General features: G+C 44.4%; 1 protein-coding gene across 2 annotated transcripts in view; it reads left to right on the plus strand.

Moving 5' to 3' along the window:
• PRDM6 (PR/SET domain 6) overlaps positions 1 to 2,212 on the plus strand; it is a 97,135-nt gene extending 94,923 nt beyond the window's left edge. Inside the window, exon 7 of one of the 2 annotated variants that reach the window (XM_028103433.1) lies at positions 2,098 to 2,212. In XM_028103433.1, the coding sequence (XP_027959234.1) occupies positions 2,098 to 2,212 (115 nt within the window). Of the gene's footprint in view, positions 1 to 1,835; positions 1,972 to 2,097 lie in introns of those variants that run through there. The other variant, XM_088023598.1, reaches the window with a different exon arrangement.
• Positions 2,213 to 26,661: the final 24,449 nt, after the last annotated feature.

Genomic DNA, 26,661 nt, shown 5'->3' on the forward strand with positions numbered 1-26,661 from the left:
GGCAAACCGCTTGAGAAAAACGTAACTCGCCTCCGAAGGTCTCGGTCCAATCTGGATATTTAATTATCACATAGAGACATACACTTTGCCTCATACAAAGCACGGAACTTCCTATGTCTGAATTCTTTATATTCGAACACCCAAGATGAGAGGTGCAGAAATGTAACCCGGGGAAAGGGTCTTTCCTCGTAAGTGTTCAAACCGGTCTCTTTGAAATGGATTCCAAAGCTTCAGAATTTTTTTTTAAAGGAATATAATAATTTGAAAGTTTGTCAGGCAGTGAAAGGTAGTATATTTTGACACACTGATCCAGTAAATAATCAGTTTTCTAATAAACAATCAGCAATTCGCTAACATGTCATCAGCACCTCGGGAGCTCTGGAGAGAGGATGAGCTGCCCGTGGACGTTAATGAATACACCAAAAATCATTAGCTGATCAATACTTCTGAGTTATTTTCATTGAGCTGATAGGTCTGATACATTAAAGCTGACATTATACATTTGTCAAGATCACAGTGCAGTTTTTAACAGTGGAACAGGCTGCTAAAAATATTCCCAGGAAGACAATCAAAGAAACATAACTTCTTCATCCTGACACATGCAGCTGGCACGGGAACTCTGAAAAATCCCAGCATGATGGTCAAGCTCCCAGACTCCCAACATTACAAAATAGACAGGAACCCCCAAAGTGGATGGATGTGTTCTTTTTGTTTGTTTGTTTGTTTTAGGTAATTATCCCTCCATGACGAGGCACTTTGTATGATGGACCAAAAAAAGGGGGGGAGGGAAGAGAGGACTGTCCCCCAGATAACGGGGCACGGGGCACGTGATGGAGCCGTGAGGACTTTAAAGCTCTTGAGAGCTCTACCCCAACCAAGCAGCGCAGGGACCTGAGACCAAAGGTTGTGTTATTTTGAAGCGGGACAAGTGTCTGCAGTGCTCCTGAATAGCTTTTCCTCAAAGGATTGGGGAGAAGACATTAAGGGGATGCTGTGGTGGTCGCTGTGCCCTCCTGGGGGCGCCATTGGTGCTCCAGGCAGCCCAGACGTGCAGGGTGGTGACAGGCAACTCACTGTAGGTGTGCCCCCGTGTGCGTGATCATAGACACCCAACCAGGAGTCACAACCACCACAGCAAAGCTAGACGCCACCATTGGGGTGTGTGTGTGTGTGTGTGCGTGTGTGCGTGTGCGTGTGAGCGTGCGTGCGCGCGCGTGCGTGTGTGCGCGCGCGCACGCGCGCATTAGTATTTCTGTAGGTTGAGTAGCCATTGCGCTAGTAAGTGTGTCGCATGGGAGATAGGTCCAACTCAGGGTCTCTAGGTTACAATCTTTTTTTTTTTTAAGTTGAAGACAGTAGATGCTCTAGAAGCAGGATGCCACTTTTCTCCTCATCAGACACACTGACCCCTAATTCTGGCCTCCAGGGACATTCTTGACTGTACCGTCTCGCCAGGTGAATTTCTTGAGCCATGCAGACACTGGCTGATGGTGAATTCGTCTGTCTCCCACCCCACCGCGCAAACAGCTCTTTTAGCCCCGCGTTTTTGGCAGCGCTGTGTGAGACTTCTGCACAAAAGCAGCCCCCCACCCCGCCCCCACGGTCGCGCAGAAGGATGTCGCGCTTCCTGCACTTTCCACATTCAGAGGGGGTGGCTCTTCAACAGCCGCGCTGAGCGGAGGACAAGTCCCCGATTTTAAATTAGCAGCAGGGGAAATTCTATTTGTCACCAATTTCTCTTTGGGGTTACGGAGCAGAAAACTCCAGACAAGCTGGGGCTTTGATGGCTCACTCCTAAAAATCTCTTTTTGTTCTTTATCTATTTGAAGTGACAGTGATCAGAGCTGCAGCAGGACAAGGCTCTCTGGAGAAATCACCTTCCCCCAGCCTATTGACAGATCCCTCTGTTCCGCACCAGACGGGCTTTGTCCCGTCCCAGGCCTCCAGGCCTGGGAAGGAGCCACCAATTAAACCTCTTGAGCCGGTAAAATCTGAAGCCACTTTGGAATGTCGGTTCTCATTAGGCAGGATGAGAGGAAGCCCATCACCCTGCAGGCCCCGCTCCCTGGTCTCAATTTTCTCTCTTGCCTCCACCAGGTGCGAGAGATGTGAGAGGAGCTTCACGCAGGCCACACAGCTGAGCCGGCACCAGCGGATGCCCAATGAGTGCAAGCCAATGACCGAGAGCCCAGAATCAATTGAAGTGGATTAACTGATTGACTGGTTGGAATTAAACTGCAAGGAAAGTCATGATTAAATGTCATGGACACTTAAGCAAAACCAAAGATTTCCTCTGAGCAACTTTCAATCAGTCCCAGAAAACCAAAAGCAGTAATAAAATAAGTAAGATGTTAAGAGAGATTGATCCTGGCGTGCAAGTCCGACCAGGGCAGAGATTATTTATTTATGACTAGGGGTGAGACTTGTTTCAGTGAACGACTAACCTGGGACGGCTCCCGTATCCGGTCCCACCGTGTATTTGCTTTGTTTCTAAAAAGCTTTTTTAAACTGTTATTTAATACCAAAGGGAGGAATCCTGTGGGTTCTTCTGCCCACAACTTGTGACTGAGAATGCACAGGGACTTCTTTCTCATTGCACCTTTTTTTAGTAGCATGATTCAAGGGGACCCATTGTACAGCTCCCCCCCCCTTCCTGCAGCTTGGGTTTGGGTGGTCTGACGCAGCCGCCCGGCGGGACCGGAAGCCAGAGCCTCCGCTAGGTCAATGCCACTGTGGGCCCCGAGGGTGGTCCCTTGCTCTGTTTTCCTACGCACTTTTTATGCCACTCCTTCCATCCGGCAGCCTGGCCTTGATGCAGAAGAGCCTGGAAGAGGCAGAAGACCGTTCGGTTTCAGAATTCAAGGAGAAGAAGTGGAGACCTGACTCTGGCCTGTCAAGATCTCAAAAACATTGAAAATGTACAGAGCTTCATAATACAGTATATTGTTCCGAAGCAGCTAGTTGAGAAGATTTTGTTTTCAGTACCATTTTATCTTAAAAAACAAAAAACAAAAAACAAAAAATAAAGTTCTTCGGTATGAAGCTGAAATAGAAGGTCTGAGGCTTCAAGGAATTTTTTCGTTGTGTCTATGACGGTGTTGAATATGTGAGCAGGAAGGGTGCCCAGCCCCATGGTCAGCGCCCCGTGGAGGCACTTTCCTCTTCCTTCCTCCCGTAGGTGAAGCCCGGGAGACCCCTTTACTCTCTCCCGAGTGTCGGGAGCTTTTCGGCAAAAATAAGTGACAGGAGGCCCAGACCCAGAAACAGAGGAGGAGCCCGGAGAGGGTTGTGATGAGAACAGACTGCAGCAGGAACAGCTCATTTCATCCATTGGAATTACCTTTTCCTCTCCTCTGGCCCTTGACAGGGCTCTTCTTTCATCATTAATCTGTTGAAAGAGGAAGGCTGGTGTCCATAATCACACTGTTGTTTTGAGTGCAAGGAAAGCAAGTGAACTTCAGCTAGTCTCTGGGCAGCTCGACAGAGGTGCCCAGTCACCCCAGGGCACATCCCGCAGAACGATCCCTTCCCTGGGAGGAACCGGCGGCTCCTGCCAGCATCGTGGCAGAGACCGAGTCCACCTTGTGGATGTCTTGATCACCCGATAGCAGGACACAGCATTTTAAGGAACTCCTTGTCTTTTAGCTCTCCCAGGGTCTTCCCGTAACAAATACATGAAACACAGAACTGGCTCCTGGAAGGCAAGGGTATTTGGTGGCTCACTTTACTTGGTCCTCATGGATTTGGCTCTCAGAACATCTTCCTTCCCTTCTGATTTTGCATCCCCTCCCCTTAGCACCCAGCTGTCACGTTCAAAGTGGAGGAACAGGGGGCCTCGTTAATTGTGTTTGTAATTTATTTATATATATGTTGTTAAAAAACAAAACCAAATTGAGTCAGTTTGAAGGTCTGATTGGGTTTCTTAAAGGATTCATGAATTGGGCCACGGCCTATCTCACCAGCTCCCAGGAGGTGGACCAGCTAAGTAGGAGGTTTTTATAGGAAGGAGGGTAGGGCAAGGAAGGTTATCAGCAAAAGAAACGGAAGGATTCTTTCAGGCCAGGACATCATCTTTTTGGGGGGGAAGGGAACTGGCAGGATTTTTCTCATGCAGGTCTGCTCACTAGTGCCAGTCAGGAAATTCCAGATCGACTCTCAAACGGTTCATGGGACAGGTTGAAACTGTAATTAAGTCTTGGTGGGCTCTTGTAGGGGGGCAAATGACTCCATTTCGGGCTTGTTACTTCTCTTCTTTCACAATATATTTATATCTCAAAATAATCTCTAACATTGTGGTGTCCAAAGAGGAACTGGAACAATCCTGACCCCCGTTGTCCAAGATAACCTAGAACGTTCCCTCCCTCCGTTCTTCTTGGCTCTTTGTCACGGAACGTGTAAGCATTTTGTGCTCCTATATCACTGTTGCTGATTCGAAGTGTTCTGTCTGGTAGATAGGAATGTCTTCCGTTTTATAGTTCCTTGTCTGAAATGATGGAGACATTTGCCAAAAATGTGTGTCATTGGGAAGGATGGAAAGAACATGGAGCCGTATGAATCCGAAACCTGTAAGGAAGTGTCAGATCGGCTATACCGATGAGCAAAAGCTGTTCCATTGATTAAGGCAAGAGCATTTGGTTGTATATTTTGTGAACATGATGATAAGTGACTCACCTGTATGTCCCTAACGCTTTTTTCCAGTGAGAAAAATCAGTTCTGCCATTTGCCACATTTCACTCTTAGAGACAAGTGCACTCTCCTCTGTTCCCATGAGCTCCGCATGCAGGAACGGGAAGACTTCACTCCTCCCTTGATGTCTGCCCCAGGAACTTCCCATAACAGGGGTCTCTGTCACTCTGCATGGTCTTGTCAGCTGATCCCAAGGCCCCACTTAGTATGGCAGTAGCCTTTCTAAACCAGAAGATTCTTCTACCTTTCTCCCTCCATTTAAGCTTATTTTCCCCCTTTCTTAGTAAAGGAGACTTTTGGCATGTATTTCCCACCAAACTTGGCCGGCAACATTTTCTCTCTAACAGATAGAAAATTGGGGACACTCCTAATGGTCACGTTGCTGAGCTATTGCCAGTGTCTAGCAGACACTGTAAGACAGGTCTCCACCTGGGAACTGACTTGGAGCCCTGAAGTAGGTCCTGACATCACTTGGGTCCCAGAGGCTTTTAAGTGAAGTATGTGCTGAAATAGGGATTTCGCCTTAAAATCTCCCAACTGTTGCTTTAGTGTTTTTATTTAAAAATTGACAGATACTCACATGGGACCTGCAAGTGGGTGGCAGAAATTGTAGTCATCAAGATATGCCCATTTCCCTTATTAGCAACCTCCTAATTCATTACAGCATAAAGAGAGTAAAGGCTCTGAATCACTGAGACAGGGGGAGGCTATCTGCTGAATCGGCTTTTGACTCCTGAAGCGTTCCCTGTTTGCCCTCTTCTCTCCATGGGGAACATTTTTGTTTTTTTAACAAAATAAGATGTACCATCCGCACACATGCTCATTTGTCTAGTTAAGAGTCTGAGCCAAAGGGTAATGCCAGGTGGGGCTGCAAACATCACATTTCTAGAAAAATCTCAGTAACTTGAAGTAAAGCCAAATATTTTCCCCAGGAAATGTGCATGGTTTTTTTTTTTTTTTTTTTAAAGATAAGCTTTTTGTTTTGATTGTCTTTATCTTTAAAAGTGACTCTTTTTTTTTTTTTTAAAGGGGAGATACACTTTTACAGAGTTACGGTGTGGATAATTAAAGCTGTAAAACTAAATCATGTATAATTTGTATAATTTGTATAATTTGATTCAGTTAGTAAATATTTATTGAATGTCCATTCAAGTGCAGCCTTTTGGTGAGGGGGAAGAAAGATTTCCGGTATAGCATAACAGAAAAAGATGATATCACCACTTCTCTCCTCAGAGGGCTTTATAGTTTATTGTATCGTATTTTGGAAAAACTTGATTCTAGTCCAGATACACAAAGATTTACTAACTATTGCCAACTCATCAGTTCTTTGCATCAGTTGCCTGGTTCCTGATTTCATTCCTTTACTCAACAAATATTTAATGAACTCTTCTTTGAGATAAAGACCCCATTTTAGGTGTTTGCTTTAAGTGGCACTATGTAAGCGGCTGTTGGTGAGAAAATGTGATTTTCCTTGTAAGTGGCTGGCTAGTGGCATGGCGATTTTAGTTCTTTACACTGTTATTTCAGTGAAGTCCCAGAGATTGCTGCATCTGAGAAAAAGACTCACTGGACTAGTGGTTCTTAGCGTCCATATCAAGATACCAGGACTAGAGCCAGAGTCTTAGGGCTTTTATGACCCTCTTCCAGTGATAAAGGCAACAAATAGGGACAGGGCTGGAGTTGCTCAGGGAAGGAACCATGCAGACCCCGTGTGGGTCCGCGAGGCCTCATGGGTGGCAAGCCTTGGCAATGTAGCCCCTGTCCCCAGGGTGTGGCTGTGGGGCTCTCAGAGGTGGGGACCCCTCAGTTGTACTCAGGTGTTTCAGAGAGCACGTCAGCGTGGGTATTCGCCTCTGGTTTATGGAGAGCAGTTGTTTGGTTACGTTTGTTCTTGAACCTCACTGTCCAGCTCTTAATGCACTAAGGCTGGAGCATCTTCCTCTTCGATGGCACCACGTTCAAGGCCCCAGGTCTCTGGTGCATCATCGCAAAACTAATTGCTAGCTATTGGTTGTAAGAGTTGTACATGTAAGAAGCTAATATTTCATTGTTTTTCATGGTAGAAGTAGCATGATTGCTGTATTTGCACTGTTTAAAAAAAAAAACCAAACCCAAATATCTGCTGAGTTGTTTAAAGTGGGAAACATGGCGCATCTCACAAAGCAGGGCATTTCTGGAACAACAAGCATGGGGTCTGTGGGTCACTCTGGGCAGGCCCAGCAGCCTCAGGCTTAGGAGCGAGTCTGTCATTCTCTTATTAAGGCCACATATGCCCACAGAAGTCAGGCGCATTTTCAGCAAAGTTAGTTACTATTTTCCTTCCTCGATGTGAATTTAATTTTATTTCCCATAACCTTTACGAATTCCTGATGTCACGTCCTGAAAGATCCTAGGAGCTGCTGCTTTAAGTGAGAAACGGCACATTCCAGAAATGTCATTCGTCAGGAGCCTTGCAAGGCAAAGAGGTTTGGAGACATCTTACGAAGTGACGTGACGTTTGGGTGCTTATCCACCCGAGAGTTTGAGGTTTCCCCATCACTAATACTTACCTGAACTACCACAAAATAACAACACAGAGTCCCGGGAAGACCCACATTTCAGACCTTCTCAAGATTAAATTCTACAAACCCGACGATCAGCTGTCGGGACAACTGGCCAGGGAGAGCCAGACTGAGAAGGATATTGCTTCCCCTGTGGAAGCCTTGCCACAGGTGTTTAGCCTGTAATTCGTGGTTGCGTTTAACATCGAAAGTATTTATTTGGTTTCTTCTTTTAAGTAATGGATGTCAGATATTTCATCAGATCAATATCAAAAATGACAAGAAACAAAAATATGTCTGAAAACAGGGCAAAGGTGTAAAACTAGTGAATTATCTTCCCTCTGTATTGAGATGCTACTGTTGTGCTTAAAAGAAATCTGTTGAGGGGCGCCTGGGTGGCCCCGTCCGTCAAGCGTCCGACTCTTGATTTCGGCTCAGGTCATGATCTCAGGGTTGTGAGATTGAGGCCCGTCTTGGGCTCCGTGCTCAGCGTGGAGTCTGCTTAGGATTTTCTCTCTCCCTCTCCCTCGGCCCCTCCCTGCTTTAAAAAAAAAAATCTGTTGAGCAAATTTTAATAGAAAAATGAAGTGAGCTTATTCTCCAGATGTTGACAGGGATAATGATAGCAACAGACACTGCAGTCTCTGTCAGGCCCTGTTAACTGCTCGATGTGGATTATCTGATTTAATCTCAGTATCTTTATAACCAAGGTACTATCATTATCCCCTTCCTCATAGATACTTAATCTTAGCAGCTTCTTTACCTTCCCGCCCACCTGCCCCCGGCTCTAAAACCACATGGCAATAATTTTTTTACAAGGGAACACCTTTTTATTCAAAGCTTCTTTTTGAGAACGAGAGCTTTGTCAAAGAAAAAGACACAAGTGTCCCATGTTTCTAAAATGTGTTTCTGGAAGCAATGCTGAGATACTCTTAAAATATATATACGTGGTAGTTGCTGATTTTATAATCACCAAATCTCTGCTGCTGGACAGCAGAATTTCAAATATCCCATTGCTGGCCGGCATTGTTTTTGTTTTTTTCTAAACATGCAACTAAAATTCTGCATTGAAAGAAAAGAAAAATCTTCTCAAGCATGGCATGCACATGGGAGACAAATGGCCACGGGCAGGAAGGCAGATTATGTTGGGCACTGGCCAAAAGAGAGCTAGGCTAGAACACTATTGACAGGCGAAAACACATCCTGAGCAGGGCTAAGTGAAATCTAGTTTTCTTCCTTTGTTCTGGCAAAATGCTAAGTGAGTTACTTTTCAGGCATCAATGGAGTAATTATGTAGTTGTGTCCATTAAGAATATGAGCTTATGTGGTTAGCCTGTTGGTTTAGAGCAGTGAGGTAGAAAGATTGGAGTCCTTACACGTTTGGTTTGTCAAAGGCACAAACAACAGAGTTGCGTGCGTGAGGTACTCAGGAACCAGGTCACGTTCTTAGGCACAATCTAGAAACTATTCGTGAGGTGTGTTCAGAAAGTTGACAGAATTTCTTCACGAACTGCCTTTATTACAAGGCAATTCTTTATCACGGTATTGAAACCACAGTGTATGCTACTTTTGTTCCAAATTCAGATTCTAACAGGCTTATTTGTCAAAAGGATGAACACGTTTTTCCCAATCAGTCAAACATGGCGGGTTCCAGTTGGTATTTCCTTTCTTACAAAACTCCTCTATTGGTGCCTTTCTTCCTCAAAGCTTGGCATGTCACTCCTGGCTGAAAACAATCTTGGTAGAAACTCCAACCAACTAGAGGTATAGTCTCTACAGCAGAACTCTTTTTGTGTGTTTGTGTGTGTGTGTGTGTGTGTGTGTGTGTGTGTGTGTGTGTGTTTTAAATCACGTCATGGCAAGTGATCACCACATGTGAAGGAGAGCAGCCAGTTAGACCGAATGTCTGCCTCCTCACACTGTTGACACCCTGTCAAGCTTTGTCTACTGCCAAAAATCAACCCTCATAGACTCCCTTTCTCTGAACGATCCAGTACGCCTACTTGAGTTGTTCCCAACTTGGAGAGAATGAAGTAGCAAAACCAGAGGCTTTTTATCCTGGGAAGTTCTTATGCTGGGAAGTTCTAAGTACTCTGTGAAAGACGCTGCCTCTGGTATAAACGCAAAGGCCCAGGTGGTGACTCCGACATTAAGGATTTTGGCTCACATCGGCAAAATTATTTTGGAAACCAGATGTCCCCAAGTGAATTTATTTTGTTCTCTCCAGGGAAGGCGTCCAGCTTCACAGCATGCTAATAGAAGTGTGATATTTAGGTGCTATGAGGGCACTGTTGTCGGCTTCCTCCATATGCTAATTTTAAGTTTCTTGTGAAAAAAATAAATAAATTTATTGGGAATGCTCCCCATTGGAATAGAAATATGACTCTCTCCTCTGTAACTTCCCACCAAATAAAATGTTAGGGGTAGCGCTTCATTTCGGCTCTTTTTGAGGTTTGGAAAGTTTAAACAAGTCCGTCGAGAGAATGAGAAGAAGCTTGCTGTGGTGTTGAAGGCTTGCTGTAAGGGCCACAGATGGGACAGCTATGGCTGACTGACTTGCCCTTAGAATGGGCAACAGTTTGTTTATACTTTTAAATCTTACTAAATTCGCATCTTTAAAAAAAAGAAAACACCACAAAGGACCAATGAGATCATACGTGCAGCTGTCTTTTTATGATAGAATCTACTGGGATTACATTGTGTTTAAATGAAAAGCAGGCACACACTTAGAGATAATCGGCCAACGAATGTAAATATATTTGATTCATAAAACATTCCTGCGCTGACTTGATCTGCCCGTGGGTTCTGCCTTTCCAGTCCCACACTGGTCATTTTTTTCCCAAGGGCAAGCTCTTTGATTCTGGAAGCAGTCAACAAACGGATTCGGTAGTAGGTGTCAACAAATTCTTCTTGGGAAAGCATTAACTAGACAAAGGAATGAGCAAGTTTGTGGAAGTCGCTAGCAGAAAGACTGTCGTCATTCAGCCCTGCGCTTTATTTTGGTATTTTTGAGATTGTTCTTTTCCTCACTCCTGTGCTTATATGCTCATTTGCCTAACCAAGTTGGGTCCACTAGTAAGGAAATTTCTATGTAGAGGCCCAGCCACGTTTGTGGGGCAGGGTGGACTTGACTTTTTATCTCTGGCCTACTTAGCCTTAGAGAAGAACAGAGAGCTCTTGTTCTGAGAGTGGCCCGGGTCTGTGATCCCTCTGAGTGTCCAGGGCCATGGGGCTGTCAGTCAGGAAAGCCACAGTCTGCTGTTGGATTTACCTCTTGTTCTGTTAGGAAATGAAATTCCACTTAACTCGGAAAAAGTCCTTGAGCTTCAAGGAACATTAAGGAAATCACTGAGGCTGGAGTGGAATGGGAGAGAGGGGGAGATGGTAGGGGTTAAGGTCAGCAAGGCAAAGTGAGGTGGACCATGAGAACCTTGAAGGCCAGTTGGGAGAGAACTTGAAGGCTCTTTCCCAGGAGTGAGGTGGGGAAACTGGCTTTGAGCAGAGATGAGGCAAGGTCCACTTTGGAAAGGGTCATTCTAGCTGCTCTGTGGACTACAGACTGTAAGGGAGATGGGCTGAAGATGGGAGTTGGCTAGGAGGGTGTCTCACTACAGGTGAGAGACAGTGGTGTCTGCCCACAAGGGGAGCTGTGGTAAAGGTGGCAGAAAGTGCTAGAATTCTGGGTACACTGTGACGATTGACAGGATTTGTGGATAGATCGGATGTGGAATATTAGAGAGGTCTCAAGGATGACTCCAAGGTGTTTTGGCCTGAGCAACTGGAAGATTGAGTTTTTCAGTTTGGGGGCTTACGTGTCAGTTTTAGGTCACGCATCCTTTCCACAAGCATCAGGAATGGTCCTGTAGAATAAATGTGGAGATGATCACGCATGACAGGCAGCTATGCAGCGAGGTTGCTGAGTCTCCGTGCGTGGCGAGGCTCAGCAGTCAGCTCCAACCTGGAGACAAGGGGGTTGAATAATATCCTGCTGCTTCTGTCATACCACGTTGATATTCCATTGCTCAGGAATGATATGCACATGTTTCTTGAGGAAAAGATTACATCAGAGAGAAGGGTCTACTTTCAAAATAGTAGTACCCTGCCGCCAGAGGACGTTGGAGTCTCCTTCTGGAGATTCTTTAGGGCAAGTGTGCTCTGGGAATATGCATGGGGAGGCCATGTGGAAACTGGCAGGGACAGATTTGAAGGAGAAGTTTGTTCTCTCTGGAGCAGGCGTTCGGGCAAGTCTGAGGAGTTGCTTTGTGAGATGTGCCAAAATGAGACAGGGGTTTGGGTTCCCTACTAAACAACTGCCACCAATACTTGATGTGGGCTCATGTGGAAGATCTGTCACCTAGATTGTCGGCTATGCAGTGTGCCCTTCTCTGGGATGTTTGTGTCATATTTGAATCAAAGTTGTTTTCTTTTATTGAATTTTTACCATTGTTGCCATCCCCTGTGCGGATAACAGTTTTGTACCTGGAAACTAGATCACTTGTCAGTAGTCAACAACAAACCAATGGTTCATAGCATTGAGCTGACCTGTGGATCTTTCTTACCTTTTTGGGTCAGTGAATTTCTTTGAGAAAGGGACTTCTTCACAGAAAAATGCACAAACACACCGAACTGTACGTTGAATTTCAGGAAGGGGGGCCTGGATCCCAGCTTAAGAACCCCCAACTCTAAGATCTTGCATTTGGAATGGCGCCTTCCAGTCATGAATTGAATCTTCAGAAGATTGAGTGGAAATGAGAACAAAGACTCCTAGTTGATAGTGAAGACCTGTATTTCTTGATTCTCTACATGAAGATTCTAGGTAACGAGGAAGAACAAGTGGGGTTGATTGGTTCACTCTTCTAGCAGGAGCAACAAGAAAGCCAGGCCAAACCAATAGGTTAAAGGGGTCACTTGGTTAACATTTAAAAGGGCATCTCACAGCCAGGCGGGGAATCTTTCCACCTGTTATCCCAGATTATTCCATTTTCCCTTTCCCAAATTAAAACCAAATCTGCATATATAGAAATTATGTACTACATGCATACAATGGTAAGGGAATACTAGTTATTTGGAATCCTAGTCACAACCAAAGTCACTTAGTATCTATCAAAGCGGGTAAAATAGAACTTTTAGTTTAGTTTAGTATTTTTTTTAAGATTTTATTTATTTATTTGACAGAGAGCAAGCAAGAGCATGTGTGGGGTAAGGGGCAGAGGGAGAAGCAGGCTCCTCCCTGAGCAGGGAGCCCGACATGGGACTCAATCCCAGGACCCCGAGATCATGACCGGAGCCGAAGGAAGACACTTAACCAACTGAGCCGCCCAGGCGCCCCCAGAATTTTCAGTTTCAAACCAACCATATAATAAAGTGGGGAGTGATCTTACAAGACCTTCCTGTCAGTTTTCCCTGCCTTCTGGTAGCCAGTGGGTGCATGTGCGCATGCGCACGTTATAAGAGATAACAATCTATTTTATCTTTAACATCCTTAATAAAAGAATGTCAAGCTTCCATATGCATTCTCTTCTGAGTTTTTACCATCCTCTTTCCCATTTGTAAGGGGTTGAATAGTGCATGTCCCCCAGCCCCTGACCAAAACAGAAAAAGAAAAAAAAATGTCCACCCAGACCTGTGAATGTGAGCTTACCTTGGAAAAACATCTTCGCAGATGTAATTAAGGATCTCGAAATCATCCTAGCTTACCCAGGTGGGTCTTAAAGCCGAAGGTGCTCAGAGAAGGCCATGTGAAGATGGAGGCAGAGGTTGGAGAGATGCATCCACAAGCCAAGGGATGCCTGGAACCCCCAGAAACTGAAAGAGCCAAAGATTCTCCCCTAGAGCCTTTGGCCGTGTTTACATCTTGATCTCAGACCCCTGGAGCCCCCGGATCTGTGAGAGGAAAAATTTCTGTTTGTGCTTATTTTTTACTGCAGCTGCAGGAAACGAATACACGATGTAGTTCCTAACCCAGCTTCTTGCAAATAGTGACCGAGCAATCAGAGTTACCTTTAGGAAATTGTCTCACCAAGATAATTTCATTTGCTCATATTCTCATCGGTCAAGAAGTCTTGTCACTTTTGCAATGCAGAATGACAGCATTCTCTAATGATAACCATTCTTGAATTTATGAAGTACCTGCGTTTTTACGGAATCCGTGTTCTGCTGACTCTCAGGATTGGCAAGGTCTTCAGATTTTGGCTAGCCATTCTTTGCTTTTCAAACTTTTATCATTTACAGGGCATATAATGGCAAAGAAGATAACGTGTAGCCCACTGATTTTAGGTATATTTCAAAAGAGTTGTCATAAATTTGAAATAATGAAACATTTTAAAATTCAAAATAATTTTTTAAATGTAAATTATGGGAATAATAGCATCTAAATAAATTCTTTCTCCACATTATCTTCCTGAAAAGTAATCTGATCATCTAGGTCCATGGTGAATAACTTGAGGCATAGGTCTGTTTCCATCCCTCACTGGTTTTGTCTCTTTTTCTTTCTTTTCATTTAGAAACACTTAATTCCAATTTTAAGTTATTGGCAATGACAGCAGGTATTCGATGGCTCTGTCAGAGTCGTCTACGTTCAGGTTATGCACAAACCTGGGAATTAAGAATTTTTCCCTGAAAATTACCTTTGGAACTGTGTCAAAATCTAACCTGAAGAAAATACACTGTTTCGAAGTTTGAAATTGGAAATTTAAAATTCCAACTCAAGAGTTAAAAGCAAATGGTTTCCTAATCCACTATAGCTGCGGAAAGTATTTCTTCCTGTTCTTTTGTAGTACCTGTTTATGTTCTTAAAATGTGTCCAATAATACATCATTAGTTTTTTTCTCCAACAAATGATAAAAATGATCGAATATCAGAAAAGCTCTCAGCCATTAGATGTGTGCATTCCAATTTTGTCCTCATAAGAAATTATGGTTTTGACTTAAGAATCACAGTATCTTAGGACTTCTTGCAGAATTAGTGTTCTCAAATTGCAGGGCATGTTATGAGCAGTTCATAAAAATACAGCCCACCAATTTTTAAGCACATTTAACAAATGCATCCCTTGGAGAATAAATCTTGGGGGGAAGCATGTTTCATCACCAGAATGGTCTTTTCCTTTGCCTGTCTTTGCGTTCATTCCCTTTGCCCTGTGAGTTTGGAGTTGTGGCCACTACAGAGGCGAGTGTAGAGCGTAGTCCCCATCTCCAGTGTGGGTCAGCTTGTACCTTGTTGCCAGCGGTGGGTGGTAGGAGGGAGCGTGCGTTAGTTCTGAACCTCGCCCTCGAGAGGTTTTGTGCATCTGCCCGCCAAATTCAACAGAGCTGCCAAGCTAATCCCCAGATGAGTTCAGCTGCTTGAGGAAAACATGTATTGTAGCAGGCCACAAAGGTTTTGTGATTCTTTGTGACGTGGACTAACGTGGCCACACATAATCAATACAAGACTCAACACAGCTCAGTGTGGACCATCAGAGGGCTTGCATTCACCTCTTTCCTACTGAACGTCAAAAACACATTCAGTGGCTGTGAGTTGATGATATTTGCAGTTTTCATTATTGCCTTCAACATTTAATTGAGATTGAGAGGCATGTTTTTTGGCCACCCGCTGTTCTTAGGGAATAAAACTGGGTATGGATTGACACTTATTTAATAATTGCCTATTGTTTTACCCTTTTATCCTTGGCACACACATAGGTTAGCACCCCACCAATACTCTAATGAGTGTGCATTTTCTTCTGATGTCATAACTCATCAAATGATTATTAACCAAAAACATCTCTTCGTCTGTAGTATTTGCTTTCAGTGTGAATTCGAACAAAAGTCCTCATACGTTTCTCCCTCGTTTATGTATGTATATGGATTACATTGTACATCAGCATCTTTGACCGTAAGGTGAACTATCTTAGCACACAGCATGTCTACTGATTTAACAAACATTTATTTTATAGCAAGTATCCTGCACCAGGCCCTGCCTCGAGTGCTTTACCTTACTGGTTTACTTAATCCTTTTAGCAGCTCTGAGGCGGTTCTTGTATGATCCCTGTTTTACACATGAAGAAACTGAGGCAGGGGAGGGTGAGCACCTTCCCCAAGGTCATGCTTCTAGCACAGGGCAGAACTGGGAGGTGATTAGGCATTCTGGCTCTGGGGTTGGTGTTCTCGATCATGACCCATGCTGCTAATTCTTCCTCCACACTTCATGTCATGGTTAATATGTGACACCCACAGGGCCATTTGAAAAGGCAGCTTCCAATGGCTTGTTCTGCTTTCTCGCCAAACACGATTATCAGTCAGGAATATATACCTGGCTTTATAAACTTATTGGCGATGGTGTGACTTGTTTTGCTGTAGGGTGCCCCTTTAAATGATGCCTCTGTACTTCTGGTCTCCCCTAGGCCTCAGCAGCACTATTGATAATCTCTTACTGTACAGAATTATTCTCTACTTGTTCTAGAAAAATCCTGGTTGTTTTTCGGAAAGGTGGTTTGTGCGGTGTTTATGAGTAAGGGGAAGGTTTAAGATGCTTCCTAACCCCATATGACAAAATTTCATGATATAATGTACTCAAGACAGGGGTAGATGGATAGATGATCACACAAAATCTAACTTTCAGATATTATATCCTGGGATCCACTCCTCCCGGCCCATATAGATACATATTTCACATTGGTACTTGAGTCCTGGTGTCATTTACATTCATGACATTACCCTGAATTATAGATTTTTATTACTTCTTCTGCACTTTAGCATATATCCCACTGTGGAATTTGTGTGTGTGTGTGTGTCTATGTGTGTGTGTGTGTGGTGTGTGTGTCTATGAATTGGTAATAAAATGAGGCATAATTGAGAAGCAGCAGAGAGGTCAGAGTCCACAGTCTCAAGCCAGCTTGCCTGAGGTCAGATTCCAGATCCAACACTTAAGAATTAGGTGACCATGAGCTAGATACTTAATCTCTCTCTGACTCAGTTTTCTCACCTCTAAAATGGGGATAGTAATAATACCTGCCTCCTGGGATCAGTCTGAAGAGTAAATGTATTCGCTCGAAACAGTGTCTGGCATATACTAAGTGCTTTGTAAATATTTGCCATCTAACCAATAAAAGTGTATGTGTAACCAAAACAAAAAGTACAAATTTAGCTTTTGTAACTATGAACATGCAAATATCATGAAAGACTCTCCCCCTGTTACCTGAAAGGTAGTCATGACAAATTAGCTCCTTGTAATCCTAATGGTGCATGTGTAACATTTAAGAATATAATGGTTACTGAGGACAGAAAGGGATTTTTGCAAAAACCATCATCAATGTTACATTGCACATTTGTGCCCTGATTATCAACAAAGTTGTCTCCTCACCTTTTGCACTGAAATCACCAAACTACCAAGGGACCACCCTCCAGCTACTCTTGCTGGATAATCACTTCTCCCAAAACTCAGTGACTTAAAAGGATCTTTAAATTGTGCTCATGATTTTGTGGATGAGGAATTCGGGAAGGATTCTGCTGGGCTTGTTTGGAATCTGTGAAGCAGTTGCAACCAGTAGGTGCATGGGGCTGGGTCATCTGAAGCTCCACAGGGCTGCTGGTCCAGCATGCTCTGTGGTGTGGCTGACACTTGATGCTGGCTGTCAGTTGGGAGCTCAGCTGAGGCTGTGGACCAGAGTCCCTGGACATGGCCTCCCTAGCATGGCAGTCTTCGGGGAGTTTGACGTGTTACTCCGGCTTCTCCCAGAGTGAGCTTCCCAAGAGGGCCAGCACTGGAATTCTTTTGACTGAAGCTCTTACAAACCTGTCCAGATTCAGGGGACGGGACACTGACCCCCACTTCTCAGTGGGAGGGATGTCCAAGAATTTGGGCGCCATGTTTTTAAAGTGCCACACACCACTTACTTGAATTCCAGCAACTCCAGAAACCTGCAGAAACATTCCTCTGTGATATGTATGTCTAGATTATTCAATCCCAGTGTCTTTAATTTTTCTTCAAGGACTCATGTTTAAACTTTGAGCCATTCACAGAGATTTATTCTGGGCCTTTCATAATAGAAATAGCCCAGGGCCAAACAAAGAGACCTTGGCAATCAGCAAAAACTTGGAAAGCGTGAGGAGAGTCCGGTAGAATTTCTTGAAAGTCATTGATAGTGTGTTCTTCTCTGTCAGAGCTAGGAGCTCTCACTGGTCCTACAACCACAGGGCATTGAAGTAGCTCCCTGTGTGGCCTGCATAGGATTGACTCAGCAGTGTTGAAACAGCACCTTTCCTTAGACTTGGGCAATGAATTGCTGTCTCCTGGCCCTTCTGCTTCTCCCCAGTAAATTTTGCACATGACTCTGGAAAATTAATTCCTTCTTCACAGCACGCTCCATATTGTTCCTCCTCATGTGCTGCCCACCCCTTCCTGGGCACTCCTATGTGAAGTTTCCTTGGCTCCGAGTCTCAAAGGGCCTCTTGGCCGAGTCTTCCTTTTTTAGGAGCAGAGAGAGACCTGACCTAGTGAGTTCCAAGTATGAGGGCACCACCCACATAAAACAGGCCAGAAAGCAACTGGCCTAAGAGAAATTATTCTTAGATGAATCCATATGGAAATGGGCCAAAGCCTACAGCTGGACGAATTCTGTTTTCAGGTTTAGAAATGGTCTGCTCTCTGAAAGTTGACGTTGTCCACAGGACAAATATGTTTGGTATCCCCCTTTGCTGTGGATGGGGAGCAACTTGGATGAATTTGCTTTGGGCCTAGTAAAAAAGGCCACTCATCCCTCAATTGAGGAAAATAAACTGGGATTCTGTGTAGAGGTTCCTTGGGTCTCACAAAGGGAGGTTAGAAGAATCATGGATACATTTGGTTCGTTTTCTTTGAGAAGACCATTTCTCATAGCTAAGAGCTTATCTCCAGCATTCCAGTCTGCCTCCCCCTTTCTAGCTTGTTTTCCATTTCAGATGACTTTCCCGGATGGAGTTTTCTTGTGAACCTGGACACCAACCTAGTGGGGCGTGTTACCTTTCCATGGGCTGTGTCTCTGTGAATATGAGCCAGGCAACCAAGAGGCCAGGCCCAAATCTGGCCCCCTGCCCTCCCCTGCTTTTGGAAGGAGAAACCTTAAGGAGTTAGAGCTCATCCCAGCTAAGTTTCAAGGACCCGGAAAATCTCCGACTTTCGAATGAAATTCAAAAATCCTACAGCATTTTCTTACAGCCCTTTTCCTTTGAGCCAAGTTTCCAAAAGTGCTCAAACTCCACGAGCCTGAGCCTGGGATGTGAACTTGAGTCTTCATGGCTCTGTGGTCTTCTGCCCAATCACAAAGCCTCCTTCCATTAAAAACAAAGGAGGTAAGGGCGCCTGGGTGGCTCGGTTGGTTAAGCGACTGCCTTCGGCTCAGGTCATGATCCTGGAGTCCTGGGATCGAGTCCCGCGTCGGGCTCCCTGCTCAGCAGGGAGTCTGCTTCTCCCTCTGACCCTCCCCCCTCTCATGTGCTCTCTCTCTCTCATTCTCGCTCTCTCAAATAAATAAATAAAATCTTTAAAAAAAAAAAAAAAAAACAAAGGAGGTAAGAAGAGTCTAAGAGTGTCTTGCCCATCAACAAGAACGTCAAGGCAACATTTCAGAAAGTGCTAATGTCTCAGACCAGATGGAGTTCGTGTCCCCGAAAGAGACAAGAAAATCTGGAGAAGCAGGAAGTGAAGCTCATGCAGACCAGTGTCTTTGGGTTTTCCAAACTAGCTTCACTGCTCACATCATCAGGCTTCATCCTACCTTCTCCCCTCACCTTGTTTACTTGAACTGACACACCCTCAGCCTCTCTTCAAAGTAACCCAACTTAACCCAGGTGGAGGCTTCAAACCTGGGGTGACATTCTTAGCCTCTTTCCATTACCAAAATGCACTTAGTTCAAAGTAAATCTTTTATTTTATTTTCATTTTTTTTAACTGTGGTAAAACATATATAAGATCTACCATCTGAATCAACTTTAGGTGTACAATTCAAAAGTGTGAAGCCCATTCATATCGCCATGCAGCCATCACCACCATCCATCTCCAGAACTTTTTTCATCTCAGACTGAAACTCTGTGCGCAACAAACACGAACCGTCCACTCCTTTCTCTTCCTAGCCCCCCACAACCACCGGTTCACTCTGCCTCTCTGTGAATTGGACTCCTATCGGTTCCTCAAACAAGTGAAATCATGTAGTATTTTGTCCTTTTGTGACTGGCAGATTTCACTCAGAATCATGTCTTCAAGTTTCATTCATGTAGCATGTGTTAGAACGTCCTTCGTTTTTGAGGCTAATCAGATTCCGTTGTACGTACATACATGTTACTTTTTTTTTTTTTTTAATCCATTCATCCATTGATGGACATCTGGGTTGTTTCTACCTTTTGGCCATTGTAAATGATGCTGGTGGGTGTGCAGATATCTCCTGAAGATTCTGGTTTGGATTCCTTTGGGTATATACCCAGAAGTGGAACGCTAGATCATGTGGCGATTCTGTTTTTAATTTTTGATGAATTATTATGGTGTTTTCCGTTGTGACGGCACCATTTTATACTGCCACCAGCGGTGCCTAAGGGTTACAGGCTGTCACATCCTCTCCAATGCTTGTTCTCTTCTGCTTTTTTGATAATAGCCACCCTACTGGTGTGACTTGGTATCTCGTGATAATTCTGATGTGCATTTATTTCCCTAGTGGTTACTGATGTCCTTTGCATGTGCTTATTGGCCATGTGTGATATCTTCTTTGAAGACATGTCTGTGCAAGTCGTTTGTCCATTTTTAAACCAGGTTAGTTTTCTTGTTGTTGTGGAGTTGTTAGAGTTTGGGATATTCTGGTTATTAACCCCTTATTAGATATATGATTGACACATATTTTCTCTCATTGCTTGGGTTGCCTTTTCACTCTGTTGATGCTTCCTGTGATTTACAAATTTTAAAAATGTTTATGAAGTCCAATTTATCTATTCTTTCCTTTTGTTGCCTGTGTCTTTGGTGTCACATAGAGGAAATCATTGCGAAATGCAATGTCTTAAAGCTTTCCCCTATGTTTTCTTCTGAGAGTTTCATAGTGTTAGCTCTTATGTTTAGGTCTTTGATCCATTTTTTAAAGATTAGTTTTAGAGAGAGAGAGAGAGAGAGCACGAGCAGGAGGGGCAGAGGGAGGAGGAGAGAGAATCCCAAGCAGACTCCATGCTTAGTGCAGAGCCCGACTCGGGGCTGGATCTCACAACCCTGAGATCATGACCTGAGCTGAAAGCAAGAGTTGGGGGCTTACCTGCCTGTGCCACTCAGGCACTCTTGTCTTTGATCCATTTTGAGTTGATGTTTGTATATGGTATCAGGTAAGGCTCCAAGATCACTCTTTTGCACGTGGATACCCAGTTTCCTCAGCACCATTTGTCAGAAAGAGTGTCCTTTCCACATGGAATGGCTTTGGCACCTTTGCTAAAAATCACTTGACTATATATATATATGAGGATTTATTTGGTAATCTTGAGGTAATTCTTGACTCATGGGTTGTGTTGATGATCACAGAATTCCCTCCTGCTCCTTTGGACCAGAGGCCAGACACGGAGGCCCCCAGGATGTCCTAGAATACTTGATGTAGTACGATCAGTCCCTCCCCCCATGGGCAACTTTGGGGGCATAGCACTTCCTCCTGTATGAAAGATGTATACTGCGTTTTCTAAGTGAATGAATGAACCCAGCCCTGGAAACGCTAGTGGACTGAGGTAGGAGGGAGTGTAACAGACAAGCCATCATCTCGTGACGAGTGTTAGAAAGTGGGAAACAACAGATGCCTTCATGGTGGGTAACGGCACGGAGTTTGGAGAAGCTTCCCTGACCAGGTGAAGTCCCGTCTCAAAGCTGAAGGATAATCGGAATTACTTGCCTGAAGAGTCGGAAGAAAATATTTCGGGCAAGGGAACAATGCATTATTGAGTCTTCTCTGGCCTTCTGAATATGCTTCGATAATACCAAGAGCCCCACAGAATTAAAATGATGTTTTCTTAATGTGTCTCCCTCCCTAGACCTGAAGTTCCCTGAGGCAGGACTGTATGATATTCGCCTTTGCACCTTCAGCGCCTAGCACGGAAATCCTGCCCATAGTGAGGGGGTGGGACATGCTTATGTATCAGTCAATACTGAGCGTATGTCTCAGTTTGTATGACAGCTTTTAAGCCAGACATCACCCTCAAATGAAACATTGACTTTTGTCAAGTCTCTGATTTTGTCCTCAGAGCTACCTTGTGAGGTAGGCCTTGTCTAGTTTAGAGATAAGAAAACCAAGGCTCTAGAAAGTACTTTGTCTAAGGGACATGGTTGTAAGTAGAGAAAGCAGGATTTGGACCCAGGTCCGACTGGCATCAAAAGTCATGTTCTTATAATTAAATTTCATGCGTCTTCATTTGGTACCTGCCCAGGTGATTCAGAATTGTGGGCGGGGAAACTAGCTTTCATTGAGAGCCTAGCTATCGTGCAAGGTGCTTGATGGGTGTCATGATCATCACTAACTTCTACTGAGCACCTAGTATATCCTTAGCTCTTCCAAACACATGCATGTCTTTTCTCACTGAATTCTCAGAACAGTCCTGTAAGGTAGGGACTTGAATGATCAGTCTTTATCAGTCAGAGAAACTGAGGCCCAAGAGCTGGGGCACCACACACCACCCTGGGTTGCTGCCCCCTGGGTCCTCTCAGCGATACTAGGAGGTGGTTATTACTATCTTTATTGTAAAGAAGGGTTGATATTGACCATCTTTGCTCTTGGTTTTAAGTCATTTGTATTATATGGACCCCCCCCCCCCCCCCGCCGCGTCCATCCCTTACCTGCCTCCAAATAATCAGAAAAATCACTCAGGATGGGGCAGAATCTCTAAGAAAGTCCTTCTCCCAAGCAGAGGCTGAGTCATTTAAACCAGCAGTCCCTCAGTTCTTTGATGTTCATTCAGCCTTTGGAGGGCTGATGAAGAGCCCTTCAAAAAGAGAAGCTTTGGAGCGTCTATGCTCCAAAAGGGTCGCTTGACCCCAGGGCAGATACAGTGACCATACTTATAGATTAATAAAGAGAGCCCTTCCAAACCATGGTTCCCCTCCTTCAAAGGAGTGAGCCATCAACTGTCTGCATGTAAAACTTTTTTTTGTTGGGGAGTGGGTGAAGTGTTTTTGTTTGTTACTGAGAAAAGCCTTCGTACTGGGCGTGGGAGTGGAGGCTGGTGGTCGTGAGCACCAAGGATGATGGGAAGAATTTTGACTAGAAAGAGAGACTGGGAACCCTCAGGCACAGACCCTACACATTTGGACGCGGGGGGCTGTACCCATCAGACACGGTTGGTGTTCATTTGGTTCCCTTGCAAACAGACAGGGGCTGTTGCTTCATGGAGCAGAATGACCCCTGTAGGAAATGAGACTCTCCTCCCTCCTGCCCTCCTCCCCGCCCCCTCCGATGCTGTCTCCACCCCTGCCCCCCTCGGAAGAGCCACCATGGTTTTTTTTTTGAGCTCTATGATGCAATGTGATTTTTTTTTCTGGACGGAGAAGCAGCCGTTTTTTCTTTCTTGATCACTTCTTGTTCCAAGACCTCACAAGGCGTGAGGAGAGTAACTTCCTGAGGGAAAAAAGCATTTGAGTGTCTGCATCTAAAGATACACAGATCCAAGAACTTAATGGGTGTAGGGTGGAGACAAGAGTGAATGAAAATAAAAGAAAGTCATTCCTGCTACAGGGAAATTAGAAACCAAAACCATTGTTTTGTTTTGTTTGCTTGCTTGACTTTCTTTCTTTTCTGTCTTTCTTTCTTTCTTTCTTTTTCTTTCTTTCTTTCTTTCTTTCTTTTTCTTTCTCTTTCTTTCTTTCTTTCTTCTTTTCTTTCTTTTTCTTTCTTTCATCTTTCTTTCTTTCGTCTTTTCTTTCTTTCTTTCCTTTCTTTCTTTTTCTTTCTTTCATCTTTCTTTCGTCTTTCTTTCTTTCTTCTTTTCTTTCTTTTTCTTTCTTTCGTCTTTTCCTTTCTTTCTTTCTCTTTCTTTCTTTCTTTCTTTTTCTTTCTTTCTTCTTTCCCCCTCCCTCCCCCTTCCCTTTTTCCTTCTTTTCTTTCACCATTCCCTATATCTATAAATAACTCTATACACTTTACATAAGTTCAGCTTTCTTCAGCCTGAAAAACATTCCAAGGCATTCTTTTCTTTTTCTTTTAAAGATCTGGGTCACTGATTATGGAAGTTGGGATATGGAAGATTCTTAGGATATGTTATTCTAATAAATTCTAGCCTGACTTGTTGTTAAATTATAAATTCTTTTAAGGCAGATTTTCCTCCAGTTTCAACCCGGGCAAGTTTTCCCAGTCTGAAATGCTCAGATTACACACAAGCGAGCACTAAAGTGGAGACGGCGGGAGGAGGGTAGATAAGGGGTAGGCGTCACATCCAGAAAATTCCTATAGCCACGAACCTTAGGGGTGCACAATTAGCAGGCTTCCCGGGAAGGTTATACATCATGTCTAGGACTTTACATTAAAATGACTTTTTACTTGAGTCATTTGTTAGTCCATTACCAGCGCTCATATCAGATTGCATTTCATCTTGTATTAAATCAAGGTAATCTGGCATGTGAAAATGGACTCCTTCACTGCACTTCCCAGCCCGGGCAAGGTGGAGATTCCCACAGCCGTGTGCTTCGTGTCCTTCCAGGAGACCTGCAGAATCACAGCCTTTTGCAGAAAAATAGTCACTGTTGATCGAATCCCAGAGTCTCCCGCAAAGACGTGCGATGGGCAAATTGAGGCCGAATCCTGTGCTAAATGCTGATTTTTCTCTTTAGGGTTCAGCTCATTCTCCTCCAACTCCAGTCCTAAAAGGATCTGAAACTGCATGACTCCTCTTGCGCATCCTTCAATCATTACAAACACAAAGAGCCGAAGAGAGACCCCAAACTCGTGACAGGAGCAGAAGAAACAAGCGTTTAAGAAAAAAAAACAATACAAACCTCACTCCCTTATGCTTCGAGGCCATGTGGCTCTTCCTTATAAGATGACTTAGCTCCTTTTCCAAGCAGTGTGTCCTTTTATGGGGGCACAGGGGACGCTGGTTCATTACCAAGACTTCCCTGGTAGGAAAACTGAGCCTCCATATAATTCAGTTAATTTATTGCACGAAGGTACTGTTAGGTTTTTGTCCCACCCCGGGACACGAATGGCCACAGTGTTGGAGTGAAATCTTGCCCTCCACAGGCCGGGACCCCATGTGCCACATCAATTATGTTCCTAATGCTCTTCCCTGGTACCCCTGTGTTTCCAGAGGCTTAATGCACCTATGAGTAAATGATTTCTTTCCACAACTGCTTAAAGTGCCAGAAGGCAAGAGAAATTTAAACAGACCTAAGATCAACATTGTGAGTTTACTTGGCCTCCCCATCTAGCAACACTGCCATAAATTTCTCCGGCTTCTTAGTTGGGAATTTAAAAGACCTATAGACTTGGCAAGGTTTATATAACAATGTTGCTTCTATATGGATTACAAACTTGCAGAATCCCAAGCCGTGGTGGGGTATCCTCTTTGGTCAGTGGGTCAACCTGAAAAGCCAAAGACAAACTCAACAACACCACGTCCAGCCAAACTCTTTTTTTCTGGCTTAGGCCTGGCTGGTGGAAACAGCTTAGTTGGCTCCCTCTCTGAAAGGGTCAGGAGCCTGGGTCTCACAGGCCTTTTTTTTTTTTTTTTTTTTCCCTTCGGGGTTTGCTACCCCAGAGCCCTGTCTCGTGTGGCCCTCGCCGATCCGGGGGCCCTCAGCAATGCCGTAGGTGGGAGAGCCCATGAGGAATGCTTCATTGGGACGTTATACCCTCCAGTGTTGTGAGACTCTGTCAGAGAGCCACTCCTCCGCGTGCAGGAATGTTTGAGAACAGGAACGGTGCTGGTTTGTGCTGAGGCTGGCCCCGGGAGGCGTGGGGTTCATCAACCAGTCACGTGTGCTTGATTCTATCAAAGGGGCCTTTGTGATAAGAAGGCGCCCCTCCTTCTCTTCTGACCACATTTTCCTCTTCAGATTGACCTGCTGTGGGAGTTAGATATGCCTCTTTTCCCAGGTGTGCGGTAATTGGTGAAGAACATTCTTAACGCAGGACTAGTGGGTGGACCTTGTAAGTGACTTAGCTCCAAGGCGAATGCCAAAGAGCCTTCCCTTCCTGAGAAATGATCTTTTTCAAATGAAGCTCTGCCCTCAAAACACGTGTTCCGTTTTCTGCCTCATATGGGGATGCTCAGAGAACAACCAGTCTCAACCTTGAACCTGAGTCCTTAGGCGCAAAGAGCTACGTGTTGGGGGCTGGAGGCCAAAAGTGTAAAAACTGACCAGCAAGTGACGAGCTTCAGTATTCAAGTACCAGAGTGATGTGTGTACCTACAGAAGACCTTTGTCTTCCCCTGCTGCTGGAGAAAATACACAACCATGGGACTTGACTCTGACTTTGGAGGGGCGTTTGAGTTTTATCCTCTTAGCTAGAAAAATTTGTGAAGATTGATCTCCCGTCTCTCCTTGGTCATCCAGAATGGGCTGCAGAGGAACTTTCCACCAACGAGTCTGACAAGCAAGAAGGGGAGGGAAGGCCAGGAAGTTCTTGGGTTGAAGAGCCTCATACCAGGATTTACCTTCTCAGAAGGACCCCAAAATATAAAGATAGTACAGTGATGCAGACGTCCAATAGGAAGTCCTTGGTTTACAGGATTTGGCCAGAGTGAGACGTGTCAGCGGAGAAATGACAGACACTGAAGGATGCCTGCTCGCCCAGGTGTTTCTGGTTTGTTCACTTGCAATTCCAGGCTCCCACAGTATGCAATTAAGTCAGAGGCTTCCATTGAAGGTTGATTCAAGGTTATCCCCTTTAAGCATATGCATCATCCACCTGGGAAACTCATCGCCTGGGGTCATTATTTAGGCCCAGGTGAGGAGGAAGAAAAACAAAATAATTGGGACTGCAGTTTAGATCAATAATTTTTAAACTTTTTTTAAAAAAAACCAGTTGAACTGTTTAAAAATGGAAATCTTAAACAAAATCCTACTATATAAAGCAGATAGCAGTGGAAATGTTTTGGTTGGAGGGGCACCCACTGGCCTCCTCTTTGTCCCTTGAAACACCCATGGCTCCGTAGAGAAGAATACAGGAACTGGTGTTTTAGATCATTATTTTTAAAACTTCACCGGGTTGGAAGCACCAAGCACATAACCTCAGTAAACCAATTCCCCGGGGGCCATAGCTAGCAAAGCTTATAGCCTCAGCATTTCTGGAGATGAGCTTCTGGGCTTGGTTTTGCCATGCATGATGGTGTCATGAGTGAACAGAATCAACGCTACCAGCCATGTACTATGTACTATGGAGGTTACTCTGTGTACCAGTATGCCAACTCCATGAAAACTGTGTAGCATCCTTTCTCCTGAGTCTCACCCTCGCTGGGAATGCCTGTCATGGTCACTC

The sequence above is a fragment of the Eumetopias jubatus genome, unplaced genomic scaffold, assembly GCF_037043125.1.
Source record: "Eumetopias jubatus isolate StellerSeaLion01/CBP00866 unplaced genomic scaffold, mEumJub1_p1.0 scaffold_5, whole genome shotgun sequence".
NCBI lineage: Eukaryota > Metazoa > Chordata > Mammalia > Carnivora > Otariidae > Eumetopias > Eumetopias jubatus.